General features: G+C 43.9%; 1 protein-coding gene across 1 annotated transcript in view; it reads right to left on the bottom strand.

Annotated features, from left to right (window-relative positions):
* Positions 1-264: 264 nt before the first annotated feature.
* The window catches only part of tanc2b (tetratricopeptide repeat, ankyrin repeat and coiled-coil containing 2b), a 68,516-nt gene continuing 51,267 nt past the window's right edge, over positions 265-17,513 (bottom strand). Inside the window, exons 12-26 of the mRNA XM_061755429.1 lie at positions 16,849-17,016; positions 16,609-16,769; positions 15,380-15,488; positions 13,867-13,989; positions 12,611-12,847; positions 12,170-12,376; positions 11,627-11,720; positions 11,386-11,519; positions 11,178-11,301; positions 10,409-10,584; positions 10,189-10,321; positions 5,008-5,099; positions 3,947-4,097; positions 3,753-3,852; positions 265-3,315 (exon numbers count right to left, since the gene is read on the bottom strand). Of these exons, the coding sequence (XP_061611413.1) occupies positions 1,245-3,315; positions 3,753-3,852; positions 3,947-4,097; positions 5,008-5,099; positions 10,189-10,321; positions 10,409-10,584; positions 11,178-11,301; positions 11,386-11,519; positions 11,627-11,720; positions 12,170-12,376; positions 12,611-12,847; positions 13,867-13,989; positions 15,380-15,488; positions 16,609-16,769; positions 16,849-17,016 (4,080 nt within the window). The 3' untranslated portion in view covers positions 265-1,244. The remainder of the gene's footprint in view (positions 3,316-3,752; positions 3,853-3,946; positions 4,098-5,007; positions 5,100-10,188; positions 10,322-10,408; positions 10,585-11,177; positions 11,302-11,385; positions 11,520-11,626; positions 11,721-12,169; positions 12,377-12,610; positions 12,848-13,866; positions 13,990-15,379; positions 15,489-16,608; positions 16,770-16,848; positions 17,017-17,513) is intronic.

Raw genomic sequence — 17,513 nt, forward strand, 5'->3', positions numbered from 1 at the left:
CATTCCCCGTGGCTGCAATGGCAACTATGGGTGTTGAATCCTTCACTGGGAAGAGTGAGGGTATTGAAAAACCCACATCCCTGCGTAGTTGTAATAAAAAGTGGGTTTTGAACTCTTCACTGAGAAGAAGCTTGGGTGTTGTAACACAACAAAAAGTGGGTATTGAAACCTTTCACCGGGAAAAGTGGGTGGCAACTTTTTTTGTTTGTTTAGTTTTTTTATATCGCACTATTTCAGACAAAGCCGGATTATTGATTTCGGCAAACATTTTCAACTGGACCGTACCTGTACAACTTGTGCTAGAAAGACATTACATCTTTGTAAGTCTTAAAAAGATCATCTTAAATATCATCTATGATAGTCTGACATGGCTGCTCTGATGCGACAAATAGAATGTAAAAGAAACGGAAAAATATAAAGTGCACCTTTTAAGCGTTTGTGTTGGAAATGCAAAGAAACCGGAAGGAAGGCGGGGCTAGAGTGCATTTGCTTGTTTTTCCGTGAGCCTCTGCCCGGGCAAACGTACGTCATCCGGTCCCCAGGGCCCAATTTAAATGACGTTTAAAAGTGGAGCTTTAAAAGTGCTTAAAAGGCGAACAACCGGCTTGGGCAGGTTGTTTTTGTATGGCACATTCCCGCACTTCCCGCTCTGTGTAGAATGTGTAAATCCGTCGGCAAAGAGCTAATCAATGAACCATGTTCCGGAAAATGATGCTCCACATGCGAGCTTCTGTGAAGAGTTTTAGCAAGTCTGTCCCTTCTTGGACCAGCAGCGGGGACACCAAGGCAGCATGAACGGTATACGATTCAAACGATGCTTCCTCTGACTTCTATGTACAATACATAATTTAATTATAAATATGGTCATTTGTTCTCTATTAGTATTGAAGTTGTTGAGTCATTTTGTATTCTGCCGAGCAATGTACATTATTAAACATATAGTATTGTATTACATTGAATAGAGCCTAGTAGCGACCATGGTTAAGAGCACGCAAGATAAGAGTCCACGAGTCCAAAGGAGTTGTCCATGTCACTGTGCAGTTTTTGGAAAAGTGCACTGGTCATTGTGCAGAACTTGGAATCGAGCCCGTGGGCGTTACAGGATGGTGAAGTCATGGTGTATTACTCAGTCATGTTGAAGTCCAAGACCCTTAAGAGTGTGTGTACTCCCCCTCGCAGGAATTCTTTCAAGTCGAGTCCATCTTCGTGTTGCTAAGAGTTTTTGCTCGTCACAGTCTGAGCCGTCACACGTTGGATTCCACAAACGGTCTCTTTGGTTTGATGGGTGAAGAGGGCCCTTGCGTGCGGGATTCTCGGGAGAGCTGGCGGTACATGTTGTCCTGGTAGGCCTGCGCCACAGGCAGAGTCCTGGCCACCTTCACGTCCGGGTAGGTGGGCACCTGGCTGACCCGCTCCAGGATATCCCCAGTGCCACGCGAGCCATTGGCCAGCTTGCCCAGCGAGGGAGGTGGTGTCTGGGGGTAGTAGTCCTCCTCCAATAGGTGTCCGTTCTGTGCGTTGTTGGTCTTGTTGTAGTAGGCAATGTTTCCCAGCGAGGGGGGCGGGCTGTAAGTGGACCCCTGCTGGACCAGTTGGCCGGGCGATGTGGGGCTGATGGCCGAGTCCATGGACGTCATGGCGCGGGACCGAGAGGCCTGGTGCAGGTACTGCTGAGTCCGCGCCGTCTTGTCTATGACGCCCATAAAGGGGGTGTTCCGTGATCGGGTGGGCTCGCCCTGATACAAAACCCCGCCGCCCTGCGAGGGAGAGATTGGTGACATGTCATCGCAGGAGTGCTCGTAGGTGGCCTGCAAGGGAATCTCCATCTGCTGGATGGAGGAGGATGGCCTGAAGCCTGGCGTCAGATTTGAGGTGGAGCCAGTGGAAATGTTGTTACTGGAGGGGGAGAAACGAAGGCCTACGCTCTGCGAGTGGATGAGGGGCCTGGGGGTGGGCACGTGTGGCTTTATCTCGGTGGTGTTGGCACTGACGGGGCGTCTCACCATATGCGGGACCTCAGGGGAGCCCAGCTGGCAAGGCGGCATGGCATTGGCAAGCTCCAGCACGTGCTCAGAGACGGGGTAGTAGGCGGCGGACTGGCTGCGACTGATCTGAGGCGTCTGACTGTAACGGATGCCCGCCGGACCCCCGCTGCTGGCGCGGTAGGCAGAGGAGGGGCGTTGGGGTAGCTCGTCCTTCAACAGGACAGACTCCATGACCCCTCCTCGGCCGCCGTGCTGACAGAGGGCGCCAGAGCTGAGGCTGGCCTGCACCTGCGACATAGAGCGCCCGTCCAGCGAGGGCTGGTACACCAGTCGGCTGTCCACGTCCACCGAGCCGCCCGGGTAACGGCTACCCATGGAGTGGCCCATCTGCCCCCCGTAGCCGCTGTTGCCCATCACGCTACTGGGCTGGTTTGTGCGCACGATTTGGGCGATGGAGGGCTGCAGACGAAGGCCTTGGGCTTGGTGATGCTGGGACGACAGCGAGGGCTGTGAGCTAAGCTGGAAGGAGCGCTGGCTGCTCATCTTAGACAGGGGGGATTTGGGTCGGCCAGGGTGCTGCTCCGTCTGGTAGCGCACAGGTGAGCCCGACTGGGATCTGTAAAGACAAACGCTCTCCACCGGTGGACTAGCTCTGTACTGGGCAGCCCGGCGCAGAGGGGAGGGCGGCGGGCTCTGCCGGTCCATCGCCTGCCCGCCACCCCCCATTGGTGGCGGGCTAAAGCGGTAGGACGGCTGGTGCACCGGGGAGGTGTGCGGGGGGCTGTGTCGATAGTGGGAATTATGATGCGTGGGCGAGATGGAGGGCGGCGTGGTCTGGTAAGACCCGCGGGTCGGGGAGGACATGGAGGAGGAGGTAGGGTGGTACTCGTAAGGCTGCCCCATTGGAGAACCTCCAGCTAGGTAGATCTGGTCTGCGTGTGTGGGCGACAGTGGGGGGCTCTGAATGATGGGGAGACTGGAGGGATTGCTGAGGGACTCCGGTGGGGGCAGACCCATGGACATGGCCTCCAGTTCCTGCTCTAGGTAGTCCTCGTCCTCAAAGAGATCCTGAACGGGCTCCATGTCCTCCAGACGGGGCTCCGGGGGAGGCGGGAGAGGCATGGAGAGGGACAGGCACCCTTCATCCTCGGGGGGAGGCGTGGGAGGTGGGGAGGGAGGAGGCTCCAACTCCAGGTCTGGAGGCTGGAGCTCCCCCTGGCTCAGCTGGTGACACTCCTCCTCCACACGCTGCAGCAGCCGCTGGATCTCTCGGTTGTTGGGGCACTGCTTCAAGGCTTCATTCAGGTCCTCCAAGGCTTCAGGAAACTGCCTGAAAGTGCAAAGGGAAATGTTTTATTGTATCATTTATTTCAGTTGCATTCATTGGCCTTCCATAGTGAATTGGAACACTTGGGTTGGTAAGATTACAGGAGAGCAAGTTCCATTTTGACTGGTCAGAACAAGAGCGACTCGTGAGGTATGCATACAATCTATGCATTTCCAAAGGAAGGGTGTCCTTTGCCTTTTTGATCATTTGACTGTCTTTCTGTGATGTGTATTGGTCTGGATCATTTTCATGTATCAAAATCTAGGCTTGAGAATTCTGCTTTGCGCCAGATATGTCAATATGTTGCATGTCACCATGTTGACAGTCTGACGTCTTTGCAAAGATAATAAACGTTGTCTTCTAAGATTTATTTCAGGTATTCTCCACATCAAAATGAGTAATTTCTCCACAATACAAGTCAACCAGATCAGACTGCGTACCTGCTGCTACGCTTGGCCCGGGCCCTGGCGTAGTAGGCCTCGTAGGATTTGGGTTTCAGCTCAAGGGCCTTGGTAGCAAATTCTTCAGCCATCCAAAGTCCTGGACACAAGACGACAATTCTGAACTCTGAACCAGCGGGAAAAACTCCAGACAATAACGTTTTTTTTGGGATCTTTGCCGACCCGTTGGGGACTCACGTTCATTTTTCTCCGACATCGGGATTGGTTGAGGAAGAGCGCAACCTTGAGCTCCCTGAACGTCTTGAGGTCCTCGCTGAAGCCTTCCCGTGGGAACTTTTTGAGGGCATACTGGTAGCGCTGTGCCGCCTCCTTCACCTTCCCCTTCTGTCGGGAGAGCCACACAAATCCACGTTGGCAGTCAATCCCCGCTTATTCGCGGTTCACTATTCACAAATTCACATTTCCATGTTTCTGTCTGTCGCACCTATCCTCAGCTATTGACAAAAAAAATATCCTATTTGCAGCTTTCAGACTTATTTTTGTACTTGATGTATAATGTCCTAAGATGCCAGCCGATGCCGCCCAAAGCCCTGGCTAATAGAAAAGTAGTAAATGGCATCAAGGAGGTATGTTGAAGTGATACATTTAGACTGGTGCAGTGGTACTTTGACTTACGAGTATATTTAGTTTCATGAAGAAGCTCATAAATTAATCTACTTATCAATATCAAATACATTTTCCCCAGTGGAATGAATTGAAATCATATTAGTACAATACAAGCAAGCAACCGTGATTGCTCCATTGTTTTTGTTTTCAGTTAACACTACGACAGCATATCTGATGCTCGTAACTCAAAAAAAATAAAAATAAATCAGCTCATCACTTGAAGAACTCTTAAGTTAGGCCACTCGTAAAGTCAAGGTACGGTTGTGTTTTTGGTATTTTTTACAGGTTGCGCATGTGACAGACACGGACGGCAGCATCCTCGCACGTCCGGTGCATTTTTTCAAAATAAAATCATCTGTACGCCATGTTTCAGGGTAATGTCGTAAGATGAGTTGGAAATGATGTTAAAATGTGGGGGGATCAGTTTGGGGTGAAGTATTTATTGGTTTAACCTGTAAACTATGAATATAGGCAGTTCTAAACATTTTGGGGGGGGGGGGCCTCAATTACTTGCGTTTTTTTTGCAATTTGCAGCAGGATTTGGTCCCTATCCCCCACAAATAGTTTGGGTTTACTTGTTACATTTGCAGACAAAGCCATCGTCTTTGAAGGCAGCTCGATCTCGCACCTTGTAAAAGCAGTCACCCTCCTCGATGAGCTTGCTGAGCAGGATGATCATGATGTCGGGTTTGGAGGTGGCCATGGCCCACGTGGCCGGACCTGCGTCACAGGGGAAGACGAGAAAGTGAGGACCACGGCGCGTTCAGACATAAGCAAGGAAGAGAGGAAGGAAGTCAAAACGACACACACACACACACACACAAACACGTACACATAATAATCGTAATAACAAGAAATGCATCGTCGTAGATGACCACAAGTGTATCCCACCAGATATCTCCTGGATTGTGATTGTGAATACAACTCATCTTTCTCCCTTGGATAGTTTTTACGTGTGGCTGAGAACATGCAAATCTCTCAAAATAGAAGAAATAAAAGTAAATATGACCAAGCCAGTGTATCCAGGTGGGGTACGGTAACAACAATTATTTGAATAGGGTAACGGGGGTGAAAACAGCTGAAAATGGCGGATGGAGGAGGAAAACAAGGCAATCCACTGTCAAGAAAAGATCAGTGCTTTTCTACTGGAAACTACCATTTTCTGCAAGGGTGCTCGCTACTGAAAGGATAACCACATTCTTCTCAAAAGGTTAAAACCCGCCAAATATATCATTCATATTTCATATGTACAGTGTGCACCCGGAAAGTATTCACAGTGCTTTACTTTTTCCACATTTTGTTATATTACAGCTTTATTACAAAACTGATTCATTTATTCCCCACAAAATTCAACAACACCCCATAAATACTACGTGAAAACCATTATTATTATTAATATTATAATTTTTTGATTTCTTCAAATCTATTTAAAATAATAAAAACAAAAAAAAATCCCATGCTGAGTTTACCACAGGTGGACTCCAATTATGCTGTAGAAACACGAGGCTTCGTTACAAAGGCTGTGAATACTCATTTTTTTGGTAATCAATTTACAAAAAGGAAAACAAAAAAAACTTCATGGGGTGTTGTGTATACAATCTTGAGAAAAAAATGAATTCATTACATTTTGGAATAAGACCGTACCACAGGGGTAGGCAAAGTAAAGCAATATACATACTCTGTTCTTTAATTTTGCCCTAAAAGCATTTACAATATCAAGATTCTTACAATATTTGTTGTATTAATTCATCTGTTTTTAATACTATTTGTTAATTGAAATGGATTTATTCATGTTTATTAATTTATCAAATTAAATAATTGGTTAATTATGTTTTACAACTATAGCATTAAAAATATTCATAAAATGTTTAACTTTATTTTAGTAAATATTTGGTTAATCTATTGTAAATAAAATGTTTCAAAATATTTGGAGTATTTACATTTTACTTTATTAATATTTAATTACAAAATAAATATGAATAATAATTTCAAATAGAAAATGAAATATCTCATCAAAATATTTTTTTACAGTATTTTACAGAGATTAGATGTAAATCTTTGATTCTATTTGATTTTGTATTTACTTAATCTAAGAATGACCTGGCCCATCTATCTGTTTTAAAAATGAAATTATGGCCGTTGAGCACAAAATTGTGCCCAGCACTGCTATAACATAGCAAAATGTGGAAAAAGTAACGCGCCGTGTATCTTTTCTGGATGCAGTGTATATGTCAGGCTGAAGCCGTTTTAAGTGTATCAGCAATCCGTGACACACACATCCAAACAAACACCACAAAAGCACAAGAAACAACAAAGCGACAGGAAAACACAAGGCGGCGGGAGGAGTCACGCCGCCAAAGCTGAGGGCATCGAGTGACGTCAGGATGACTGTGAGCCACCTTGGTGCGGGGTAGCGGCGGGTACAATGTCGTGCATGCACTTCCTGCTCAATAAAACAACAACAACCACGCGGTCAGTGTCACTCGGAGGCTGCTGTCATGCATCCATGCTGCCAGGAAGCGGCCCGGGCCATCTACCTCCAAGCTTACACCTATGAGTCTCTTTAGTTAGCTAAGGCTAAAAGCTGGCGCGCCGGCGCTCAGGAGGAAACACAGACAACACATAGAGGAGATAGAGCTGTCAAAATGCCTGCTGGGGTGGGAAGTCGACAGCCTTGGCTTTACCTCGGGGCCTACTGGGCAGCGTCTGACATCCTGGGACCGGAGAGAGCGGCGGGGCGAAGGGGTGGCGGGGTTAAAGGTGGGAGGAGGAGGAAGGGTGTGGAAGTGTAGAAGAAGAAAAAGAGAGAGAACAAGAGGCAATGGAGGTCGAGGAGTGAGAAAAGAAACAAAAATAGCAGCAGTCAGAAGCGGAGATTTGGCAAAATAATTTGAAAAACAACAACAAAAAAAACACCACAAGGGCTATTGTCAACCTGTGTTCAGGACAGGAAGAGAAGGATGACAAGAGAACATGATGGAAAGAGAAAGTAAATGACGATAAACACACAAAAAGCAGCAGCTATGGTGGAAGGGGGGGGGGGCGGGGGGTGACGTACACTACCCTGCAAAAACTGGATTTGGGAAAACAAAGTAATGATATTGACAAATATATTACCTGCCATTACAACGAGAAAATCGACCGGGAAAGATTTCTTAAAACAAGTAACTAGCTTTAACCCCCCCACTGAGCTCTTAACATTTGTGTAATTATACTACCTACACCTATAGAATTGTGGCATTTCTTATTTTTCACATGACAATCTCAATAACAAATTTAATAGCTTATTAAGATTTAAAAAAAAAAAACATTTTCGAGCAAGTGAAATGCTCTTACAAACAAACTGCCTGGTAAGAAGAAATATCTTGGCAGACAACAAGCATATTTGGCCTTGATTTAAGATATTTAATTTCAGTTTTGGCAGTGTAGCAATACATGACTGCTGTTCAGTGTGTATGTAACCCTATTTGTTCAATGGCACGGGTGTCTTAACCACTTCAACTTGAGACACCAACAGTCAAGTGATTTCTCATCGCAAATAAAAATAAAAATATTTTGAGTAAAAAGTTTTGACTGGAAATTGCACGTAAATGCTCAGAAGATGCTGTAACCAACCTGAAATGCACATACAAAAGACAATTAATTCATTGACGTCCAGTACATCCGGAAAGCTGGTCGACCTTCCATAAAAAATATTGTACAAATAACAAAATTATAATTACGTCATATTGTTTTAAGATCAGTGTATCTTAAAAACTTAACACTAACAAAATCACTTTACGCCCATCCGCGTTGTATTGCTCTTTTTATATTAAAGATATTTTTGCGCCACAACTGATGAATTTGTCTCGTGCTGAAGATCAAACAATACCAGGGAGAAGGAAAATCATTTTTATGTATCAGCGCACTGAATCTTGGGATATATTACGTTTCTAGTGACCATTGGTTGTTCACTACTTTTCAACATGAATTGTGGGATACATTGAGGGCACAACAACCTATACTTCACTACACATTCGAACAGCAAATGGCTAACTCACTACTGTATAAGGGACTATAGAGAGGACAGGGAGGGTTTCCGAAAACAGCCAAAATGTTACGAGAATAAAGTCTAATACAAGAAAAAAGAAAAAACAAATGGTAGAAAGAACAAGTGTCACATCTTACAATAATAAATTCTAGACTTTAGACTGATTTTATCGGCATTATCGGTATCGCCCGATAATTAATATTTGATGCCGATCGGCTTTAATGTCATATTTCGCCGATCCGATCAATAACCTCATTGATCGGCTCCGCAAAAGACATTCACTCCGCGTCGCCATCGTGCACAGTATATTTGAATCCAAAAGCTAGTTTATTTTTAGCCTTGTCGCGTCTTTTGACATAGTACTGTAAATATCTGACGGCCAATAAAGTTATATAAAAAAAAAAAAAAAACCTGTTGGCGGTGTGTAACAGACAGCACGTAATGCCCTGATCAGACTACAAGACAAATTTGCTCTTTCACGATTGCACCATGTCAGACTACTGCAATAAAATCTTGTATTCCGATACCACCGCATGCTGTTTTTACGATCAGTGGGCTTTATCTTGTCAACTCAAATGTGACCGGATACACTTGTATCACTTGTACCGTGGCGACGACAACAATAGTGGATCGCGACGACTGTATTATAAGAACAAAATGGGGAAAAACGTGCGTTGGTGGTCAACGGTGCTCAGGACAGGAGAGGACGTTCGTTTAAGGCTTGATTGAGTTATGTTCCTGTACTTTGAATACGATACGCAAGCAGGCAACAAAACTTTATGCAGCCTAGCAAGCTACTGCTAGCACGAATGGTTGGACGCAAACATGCTGCCGTTCTGTCGACTCATGCTCTAAGGTTTCGGTGTGGGTGAAGTAATTTAGTTAAAAATAAAGTAATTTAATTACAGTAACTTAGCACCCATTATTTCTGTCATGTTGTAATGTTGGTTTGACCTGACTGAGTAGAATACACGATCTGACTAGAGCAGTGATTTCCAACCTTATGGAGCCAAGGAACATATTTTACGATTGAAAAATCTTACGGCACACCAACAAACAAAAATGTCACAAAAAGTGGATGCATTAATTATTGTATTTACTTCCTGCCATCTAATAGAAGACCATTCATTTGTTCTCTCTGTCACTATGCCTCACTGGCATAAATAGAGGAACAAATATACATTATTGATTGTAAATAGATTTTTTTGAGCAATTAGGTACACAAGTATATACAGTAAATGAACAGGTCATTTAAACAGACACATTCCTCTATCATGTGATCGGATCGGTGATAGGTTATCATTTTTTTAAACTCACTGATCGGTCCAAAAAAATCCTGATCGTCTAAAGCCTAATAAATTCAATACCAAAAGGTTGAAATCCCCCAAATAAAATGACTATTTGATGTCCATGTTTGAGGCTGAAGCCTATAACTAAGGGTTTAAAGCAGTTTGTCATGTTTGTCATCATGGCGAACCCCAGATACTGTGCAAATATGCCACTTGGTAACTGTGATGTCAACTTGCATGTCCATGGTCTCTCCTTTTGATGTTTTGAGCAAAAAATGACCCCCCCCCCCCAAAAAAAAATCATTTCTGATGAGGACATGTGGCACATTTAAAATAAACTTCTCACAATGTACTCCAATAATGGTGCTCTGGTTGCAATTTTTGTGACTGGTCTGCCATGCGCCTCATGCTGATCTTATGGCAGCAAGCACATGAGTGAAGTGGCCACGGGTGCAAGAAGATGGGAGTGCCACGCGTCACACGGTCTCACCTATCTTGGCGCCTTTCTTGAGCAGGGCCACCACCACCGACGTGTTCCTGCAACCCACGGCCCGGTCCAGAGGACGCATGCCGCTGTAGTCCACGTGCTCGATCATGGCGCCGTGGTCCACCAAGAACTGGACCTGAAAGAGAAGATTACGTACGTGACTAGGGAGTCTTCGTCTAAATTTGCACCTCCCCCGCCCTCCCCCAGCGCTCCGTTCACCGACCACGTCAGAGTCGCCGTAGAAGGCGGCGAGGTCGAGCGGCGTGCGACCGTTCTTGTCGGCGTGGTCGGTGGCAGCGCCGCTCTCCACCAGGCAACGGACCACCGTCAGGTGACCCTTCAGGCAGCCCCAGCTGAGCGCCGTCAGACCCTCTTTGTCTGTCAGAGACAGGGAGGCTCCTGGGAAGGAAGTGAGCAGAGGTGGAAAGACTACTGAGATAGTATTCTTCTCAAGTAAAACATAACCATGTTGCCATTTCTATGTGATTCTCAACTAATTCCTGAATTTGAAAATATTTTTTTTGTGGTCTTTGTGTCATCATATATGGGCATACAGTGAACCCCTTCATATTTGTGGTTTTGCATTTGCAAATATACATATTTTGTATTATTTTGCGGGGGGGTGGAGGACCTATCAGCTGTTGTATGCTGAAAAACTCAACTAGTAGTTGAGGAGCTGTTAGACAAAGTAGTGCTTTGCCCACCACCTTTTGTTAGAGACAGGCAATTATAAACCTTTTTAGGGATGCGCATCCATTACTGGAGAAATTGAGCTATTCTAAATAGAACCCAAGATGTGAAGATGAACTTTTTGAAGTTGGAATGGTTTGAATCAGTTGAGAAATGTGGAAGTTTCAGAAGAACAAAAAAGCAGCGAGATAACATTCAAAATGTTTAGGGGCGCAGAATAACACGTATCAATGTTCTTTAGCATTCACACAAGAAGGCAACTTTAGGTGCTGTCCATCTATGCTCGTGCAAAGGACACTCACCTTGCGAGAGCAGAAACTCAACCGTTCCCAGGTGTCCCTCCGAGGCGGCCATCATGAGCGGCGTGCGGCCCTGTTTGTCCGCCAGGTTGACGTCTGCGCCGTGCGTCAGGAGAAGGTCCACTATCTGACAAACAAATATTATAATTATTATTACTATTACTATGATGATTATTATGACAATACCTCACAAATCATCAAAAATGCTGACCTGCCAGTGACCCTGTCGGACGGCGCTGAACAGCGGCACGATGCCGCGCCGGTTGGACTGGGCCACGGCGGCGCCCTGCTCCAGCAGCAGGCGGCACACCTCCAGCTTCCCCCGACCGGAGGCTGCCGTCAGAGCTGGATGAGGAGCAATGTCATATGACAAGATGCGCTCGTTGATAGATACACACGCTAGTACGATCCTACGACATAGTTGTATGAAAACACGTGACACCCGCACACACCTGTCTCGCCCCACAGCGAGTCAAAGTTGTTGATCTGCGCTCGCTCCACCTCCTCTTCGTCTTTCTCGGGCAGGTCCAGCAAATAGGACACGACCTGAGCAGAAATTCGATAAGAACTGTGGTTCCAAACTTAGAAAAATACATCTATTGCTATTTAAAGATAAAGAATATGCCTGTGAGTATTGTTATATTGTCTGTCTACATGTGTTGTGTTCAAATATCCGTTGCTTCACGGGTTAGAACAACGCAACATTGAAGCTAGTTTTGTTAGAACGTCTATGTCGTTTGGCATTGCGTGTTAGGTCAAGCTATCAGACGAATGTCAAAGTTATGTGGTGTTATGTGTGTGACTTATTCAAAAACTAATATTACGTTTTATTAATTTATCAGCTATTGTCCCACGTCATAACTTTACATCAAAGCTATTTCATTGAATATATTTAATTAACAACTGCCCTGCGACATGTTAAAACTCATTCAATTGTATTTATTTCATTTAATTTCTTTCATGAATTAGCGCTCAGGGACCTTCGGCGGTGTTACCTCCGTGTAGCCCATACTGGCGGCGGCGACCAGGGCCTGCTGGACGGCGTGGCTCTTGGTAAAGGTGGCCTGCTGCTGGGTCTGCGGCGAGTGCTGCGCCGACCCCCCACTCCAGTCGCACTGGATGAGGAACTTCACCACCTCCATGTGGCCCCGGAGGGCTGCGTGCACCAGCGCGCACTGACCGTTCCTGTCCAGGTGGTCCACCTGGAGGCACATTACAGCGTTCATGTCAATCAGAAATACTGGAAACAAGTTGGATATTGTATGTGCAAGTCATAAGTAAGCCTCGTCTTCACCTTCAAGTTTCAAGCAACCCCAAGTTACTGTGACAGAAATCAACCAAGTCGAGTCAAGTCAAATCAATTTTGCCTGAGCCCCCATCATTAACCCCCACCCCACACACACACAAAATCAGACACACACACACACCATACACACCTTGGCTCTCTTGCGACACAGTGCCGTCACGGCAGCCATGTGACCCCCGGCAGCAGCGTAGCCAAGAGGCGTCAGGCCGTTTTCGGAGGGGGCGTCGGCATAGGCGCCAAACTCCAGCAGCAGGGCCACCATGTCCATGTACCCCAGGTGGGCATGGACGCACAGCACGGGGGCGTTGTTGAGCACCTCCGTGCGGTAGTTGACGTTGGCCCCGCCTAGCATCAACAAACGACTCACCTGCGCACGCGCACGCACCCACACACACACACACACACACACACAAGCACGCGCATATACACAAACAATTTATATGGAATGATTGACAGATTAGGCCTTTGAGGTGAAAACAGGCACAAGAAACTTTGTTCCACACATTCAAAAATACATTGGATGTTGCCACACTGAATTTTTTTGATTGGCACTAGGCCTAAAAATAAAAAACTGATAGCTGGGATAAGTACCAGCAGCCCGCGACCCCAGTGAGGATAAGCGGTAAATGGATGGCTGGATTAAAAAAAAAATCAAACAAATTTAACTAATAAATATGAATTATTGACCCATGACTTATTCAAATAAAAAAAACTATTTAATGTAATTAAGAAATCACTTATCTGTAATGTAATTTAAAAACAACCTAAAAATACATTACAAATTACATTTAAGCAACTTAATTCATTATTGACCCACAGCATATTCTAAAAACATTTACTTTTGCTTCTAAATTATTGACCCCACAGCAGCAACCAACTCACTTGCATACACACTACATTAATTTAGCCCTTGTTAAAATTTATTTTTTCAATCTTTATTCATGTTTTATTTGTTTAGCTAATTAAATAATTGGTTTGTTGATTTATTGTACCTGATATTAAAAAACGGTAAAATAAACATTACAGATTGAAAATGTGTATTTTATCAAATAATTGGTTAATTATAATTCAATTATAAATACAATTAAATATGAGAACTGATTTTATTATTTATTGATTGCTTTTGAATTGATATTTATTTATGCATTTATTATTATGACTATTTTACATCTTTCAGATACCTACATACATATTCATTAATCAAATGTGGCCCTTTTGAGCACAAACGGTCAAAAGAGGCACATCCAAAAATTAATAATTCACTTTATGCAGCGCCTCTCTGCTGTACCCACCGCTGGGTCCCACACAGGATTAGATGACCAAGACGGGGTACATGGGCAGGACTTTGCAAACCGTTTTGTACCAAACTCCAGCGTACATGCTCACCTTAATGTTAGGTGTGTAGAGGTTCCTCAGTGACGAGAGAGCAGCCGACAGACCCTCCGTGCTGTAGGACACCCATAGGCCTTGCAAGATGGATGAGGACACCCCCACTTTCTTGCTGAGACCCTTGAACAGACAGCATAAAATGTTTTCTTTTTCATTTTTATTGTGTGTGTGTGTGTGTGTGCGCGTGCGCACGCACGCATGTGTTTATATACAAGATACAGACGCAAGAAAAATAATGTGAACCCTTTGGAAAGACTTGAATTTCTACATAAAATGGTGATAAAATGTGATTTCAACATCATCTAAATCACAACAATAGACAAAAACAGAGTTCCTATAACACACAAAACAATATGTTTTAATTTTTTTACTGAACACAACAGGCAAACAGTGGGAAAAAGTATGTGAACCTTGGGATTAAAAACTGGTTGAGCCTCATTTGTCGAAGGCTAAGTCTTTGGCCGATACATTCGTATTTTTCTTTACCTCATTGAGCATTCAGTGCTTTGCTCTTGCAGTCATCTTTACAGGATGATGACTCCTAGGAAGAGTAGCAAGAATGCTGAACTTTCTCCATTTAGAGACAAATCTGTCAAAGCACGGACTCATGAATATCAAAGCATTTAGAGATACTTTTGTAACCATTTCGAGCCTCATGCAAGTAACAATTCTTAATCGTAGGTCCTCTGAGAACGCTTTTGTGCGAGGCATGGTTCACATCAGGCAATGTTTCTTGAGCAAACTCAAAACTGGTGTGTTTTATATTGTTTCTACTGTTCTGTTGTTTTATTCTGCATGACCAAGCAGCTGAACAGGACAGGTTAAAGCAGTGGTTGTCAAACTTTTGACATCAAGTACCACCTAAAAAATACTTCGCTCTCAAAACATCACCATAATGACCAACATTAAAACACACAATAAAGTGTTCATCAAAAAGGAGACAAGAGGTTTTATTCCTAAAAATTATAGTCAAAATTGTAAGCCACTTCAACATTATGCAATTTGAACATTAACACTGTGCTTAAATGATAATAATGATAATAATAAAACACAAAAATGCACTCAATGATTAAATGAAAATGCACTGAACATTAAAGTTACATAAAAAAAAACACCAAAATAAATGTTTAAAAACAAACAGTTCTTATAGATTAAATTCAAATGTATTGAACTTAAAAGTTAAATACAACTGAACTGCACTTAGCAGTGATTCTTTCGCATACCAGCAGAGAGCATGCGTACCACACCTTGAGAATCACGAGTTTACAGAAAAAAAACACTTTTTTTTTTTTTATAGGGCAGGGCAGCTTAAATCAACAACTACAATTTCGTCATCTTGATTGAACTCTAGGTTGCCTGACTCCGATTAGCTTTTGGAAGAGTCTGTTGTTGTGATGTGGATGTGACGTTTTCTGACCAATTCATGAGGGAATCCAGGTAATTCCCAAGGGTTCACATACTTTTTCTTGCCATTGAATGAGTGTTAGTGAACATGGAGACCAGCCACTACCTTGAAGATATGTGCTTTAAGGATGTGGTGGCCCAGCTCGATGGTCTGCTGCCGGTTCAGCTTGTTCTCCTGCCGCGAGAACCAGAACGCCAGCAGGGTGTGGCCGCTCCTGTGTACGCACACATGAAAAAAACTTTCAGGTGCTGGAGCCATGAAAATGCTCATCCGCAGGTGGTATTTACAAACACTTCCTCTGAGGGGAAAAAAAAAAAAATCCTAACCTTGACGGTGACTAATGGCATGTGTCTATTTATATCCGACTGACTAATGTGGCATTGGAGGTGCATTTCTGCACATCAGAAGTTATACGGCATGATTCACATGCTATTTTGGGCTCAAACTGGAATGCACAAGTTACAATAAATATTTAGTATCAATTAAAGACTCAAAATCCCGCACAAATGGATACACTGGAGTGCTCTTTATGTATGAGCCTGTGTATAAGTACACAGGAAAAGTTTAGTTTCGACACTCTTCTGGAGACTTCCTACAATGTTTTTGGAGTGTCTATCTTCATTTTCTGTCAGGCTAGTACATAAACAGATCTGCCATTTTCAACAAAGTGCAGTTCTCGGAATATGGTTTCAAGCTGCATCATAGCTGAAATTGTATTAATTTGATCAATGAAATGGTCATATTTAACCATTTCATTCGTTGCCACACTCACTTTCGAGGAAATGTTCACATTTAACCACTTTGTTTGATGGCGCACCCCCTTTCTCTGGCACACACCCTAAAGAAGTTACAAGCAAAACCTGTGGGCACTGCTTTTTTAAGTTTTTTTTTTTTTTTTTTAAAGAAAATGGTCATTTCTAACCATTTTATTTTTGGGCGCAAACCCTTTCCCACTTACACCCCTTTAAATAACCCTTTTTTAAGTAAATTGTTTATTTCTTTATAAAAAATAAAACTTTCATCGAGGAAATGTTCAAAAGTATCCTTGTTATTTGTTGCTGCACCCCCTTTCCCACATGCACACCGTTAAGAAAAGTCCCACGAAACCTCTGAGTACTGTTCTTCTTAGTAAACTGTGTAAACATTTCTGAATTAAGAATTACAATTTATTGAGAAAATGGTCATATTTAACCACTTTATTTGTTGGTTCACCTCACTTTCCCACGTACACACAGCTTTTGTTACAGTACTTGTATCCATGTGGTGCATCTTAATTATCAGGTTTAATGTCACACCCTGAAATGAAAGCCCCCCCGTCCCCGATCTTGTCTCACCTGGGATCGCACAGAAACTTTGTCTTCTCGCCTTCCTCCCGCCATATCAACCACTCCCGGAAGGACGGGTGGACAAACATGCGGGTGCCGTCCCGCCTCTTCACCAGGAAGACGGACAGGTTATCTACACGCTGCTGGAAGTCCTCCCAATCCAGCGTACCCTGGATTAGCATGACGGTTAGCATTTATGGAAGCTTCACTATTGAGAATCTCGCGTCCACAATCTACATTGTGTCATACCTGCAGGGAGCCGGCGTTGATGGCCTGGTAGATTTGCTCGTCGGTGAGCGGGTGCAGCGAGGCCACGGCCACGTTGAGCAGAGGCAGCGCCCGCTCGAACGACGACTGCGTGGGGAAGCGCATGTTGCACTGCAGCAGGTACACCTCGGCCAGGTTGACTGGAACCACCTGAGGAAGGAAAGAACGAACGGAATATGGACAGTAGCGTCAGGTTGGAAAAGGTTCTGTTGCAGTAATTCTGTTAGGGAGCAGTTCTAATATCTATTTCATATTTCATACAGAGCAGTGATTTAATTACATAATTTCCCTTAGTGTCTACATCTGGGCTCCTGACTGGCACATGGCAATATTTTCTTTAGCCGATCGGGCACTTGACTCAGCCACGTGTAGTCTCCTGCACCTGGATCACTGCCCTGTACTAAATACGAAATAAATATGTAAATGAATTAAATAAGGACACTAGTTTATTTAAACAGACTATTCCACAACTGAATCACTGCTCTGTATTAAAATACGTGATGAAATGTATTTTAAAAATGTAACAATTGTGAGCAGAGTTTATTTAATCAGATTATTCCAGATCTGAAACAGTGCTCAGTATTGAATACAAAATGTATTGGATGAAAGTAAAACAGGCACCTGTTGTGCCCCTAACACAATAAAAC

This window comes from Phyllopteryx taeniolatus, chromosome 19 (genome assembly GCF_024500385.1).
Source record: "Phyllopteryx taeniolatus isolate TA_2022b chromosome 19, UOR_Ptae_1.2, whole genome shotgun sequence".
NCBI classification, from domain to species: domain Eukaryota; kingdom Metazoa; phylum Chordata; class Actinopteri; order Syngnathiformes; family Syngnathidae; genus Phyllopteryx; species Phyllopteryx taeniolatus.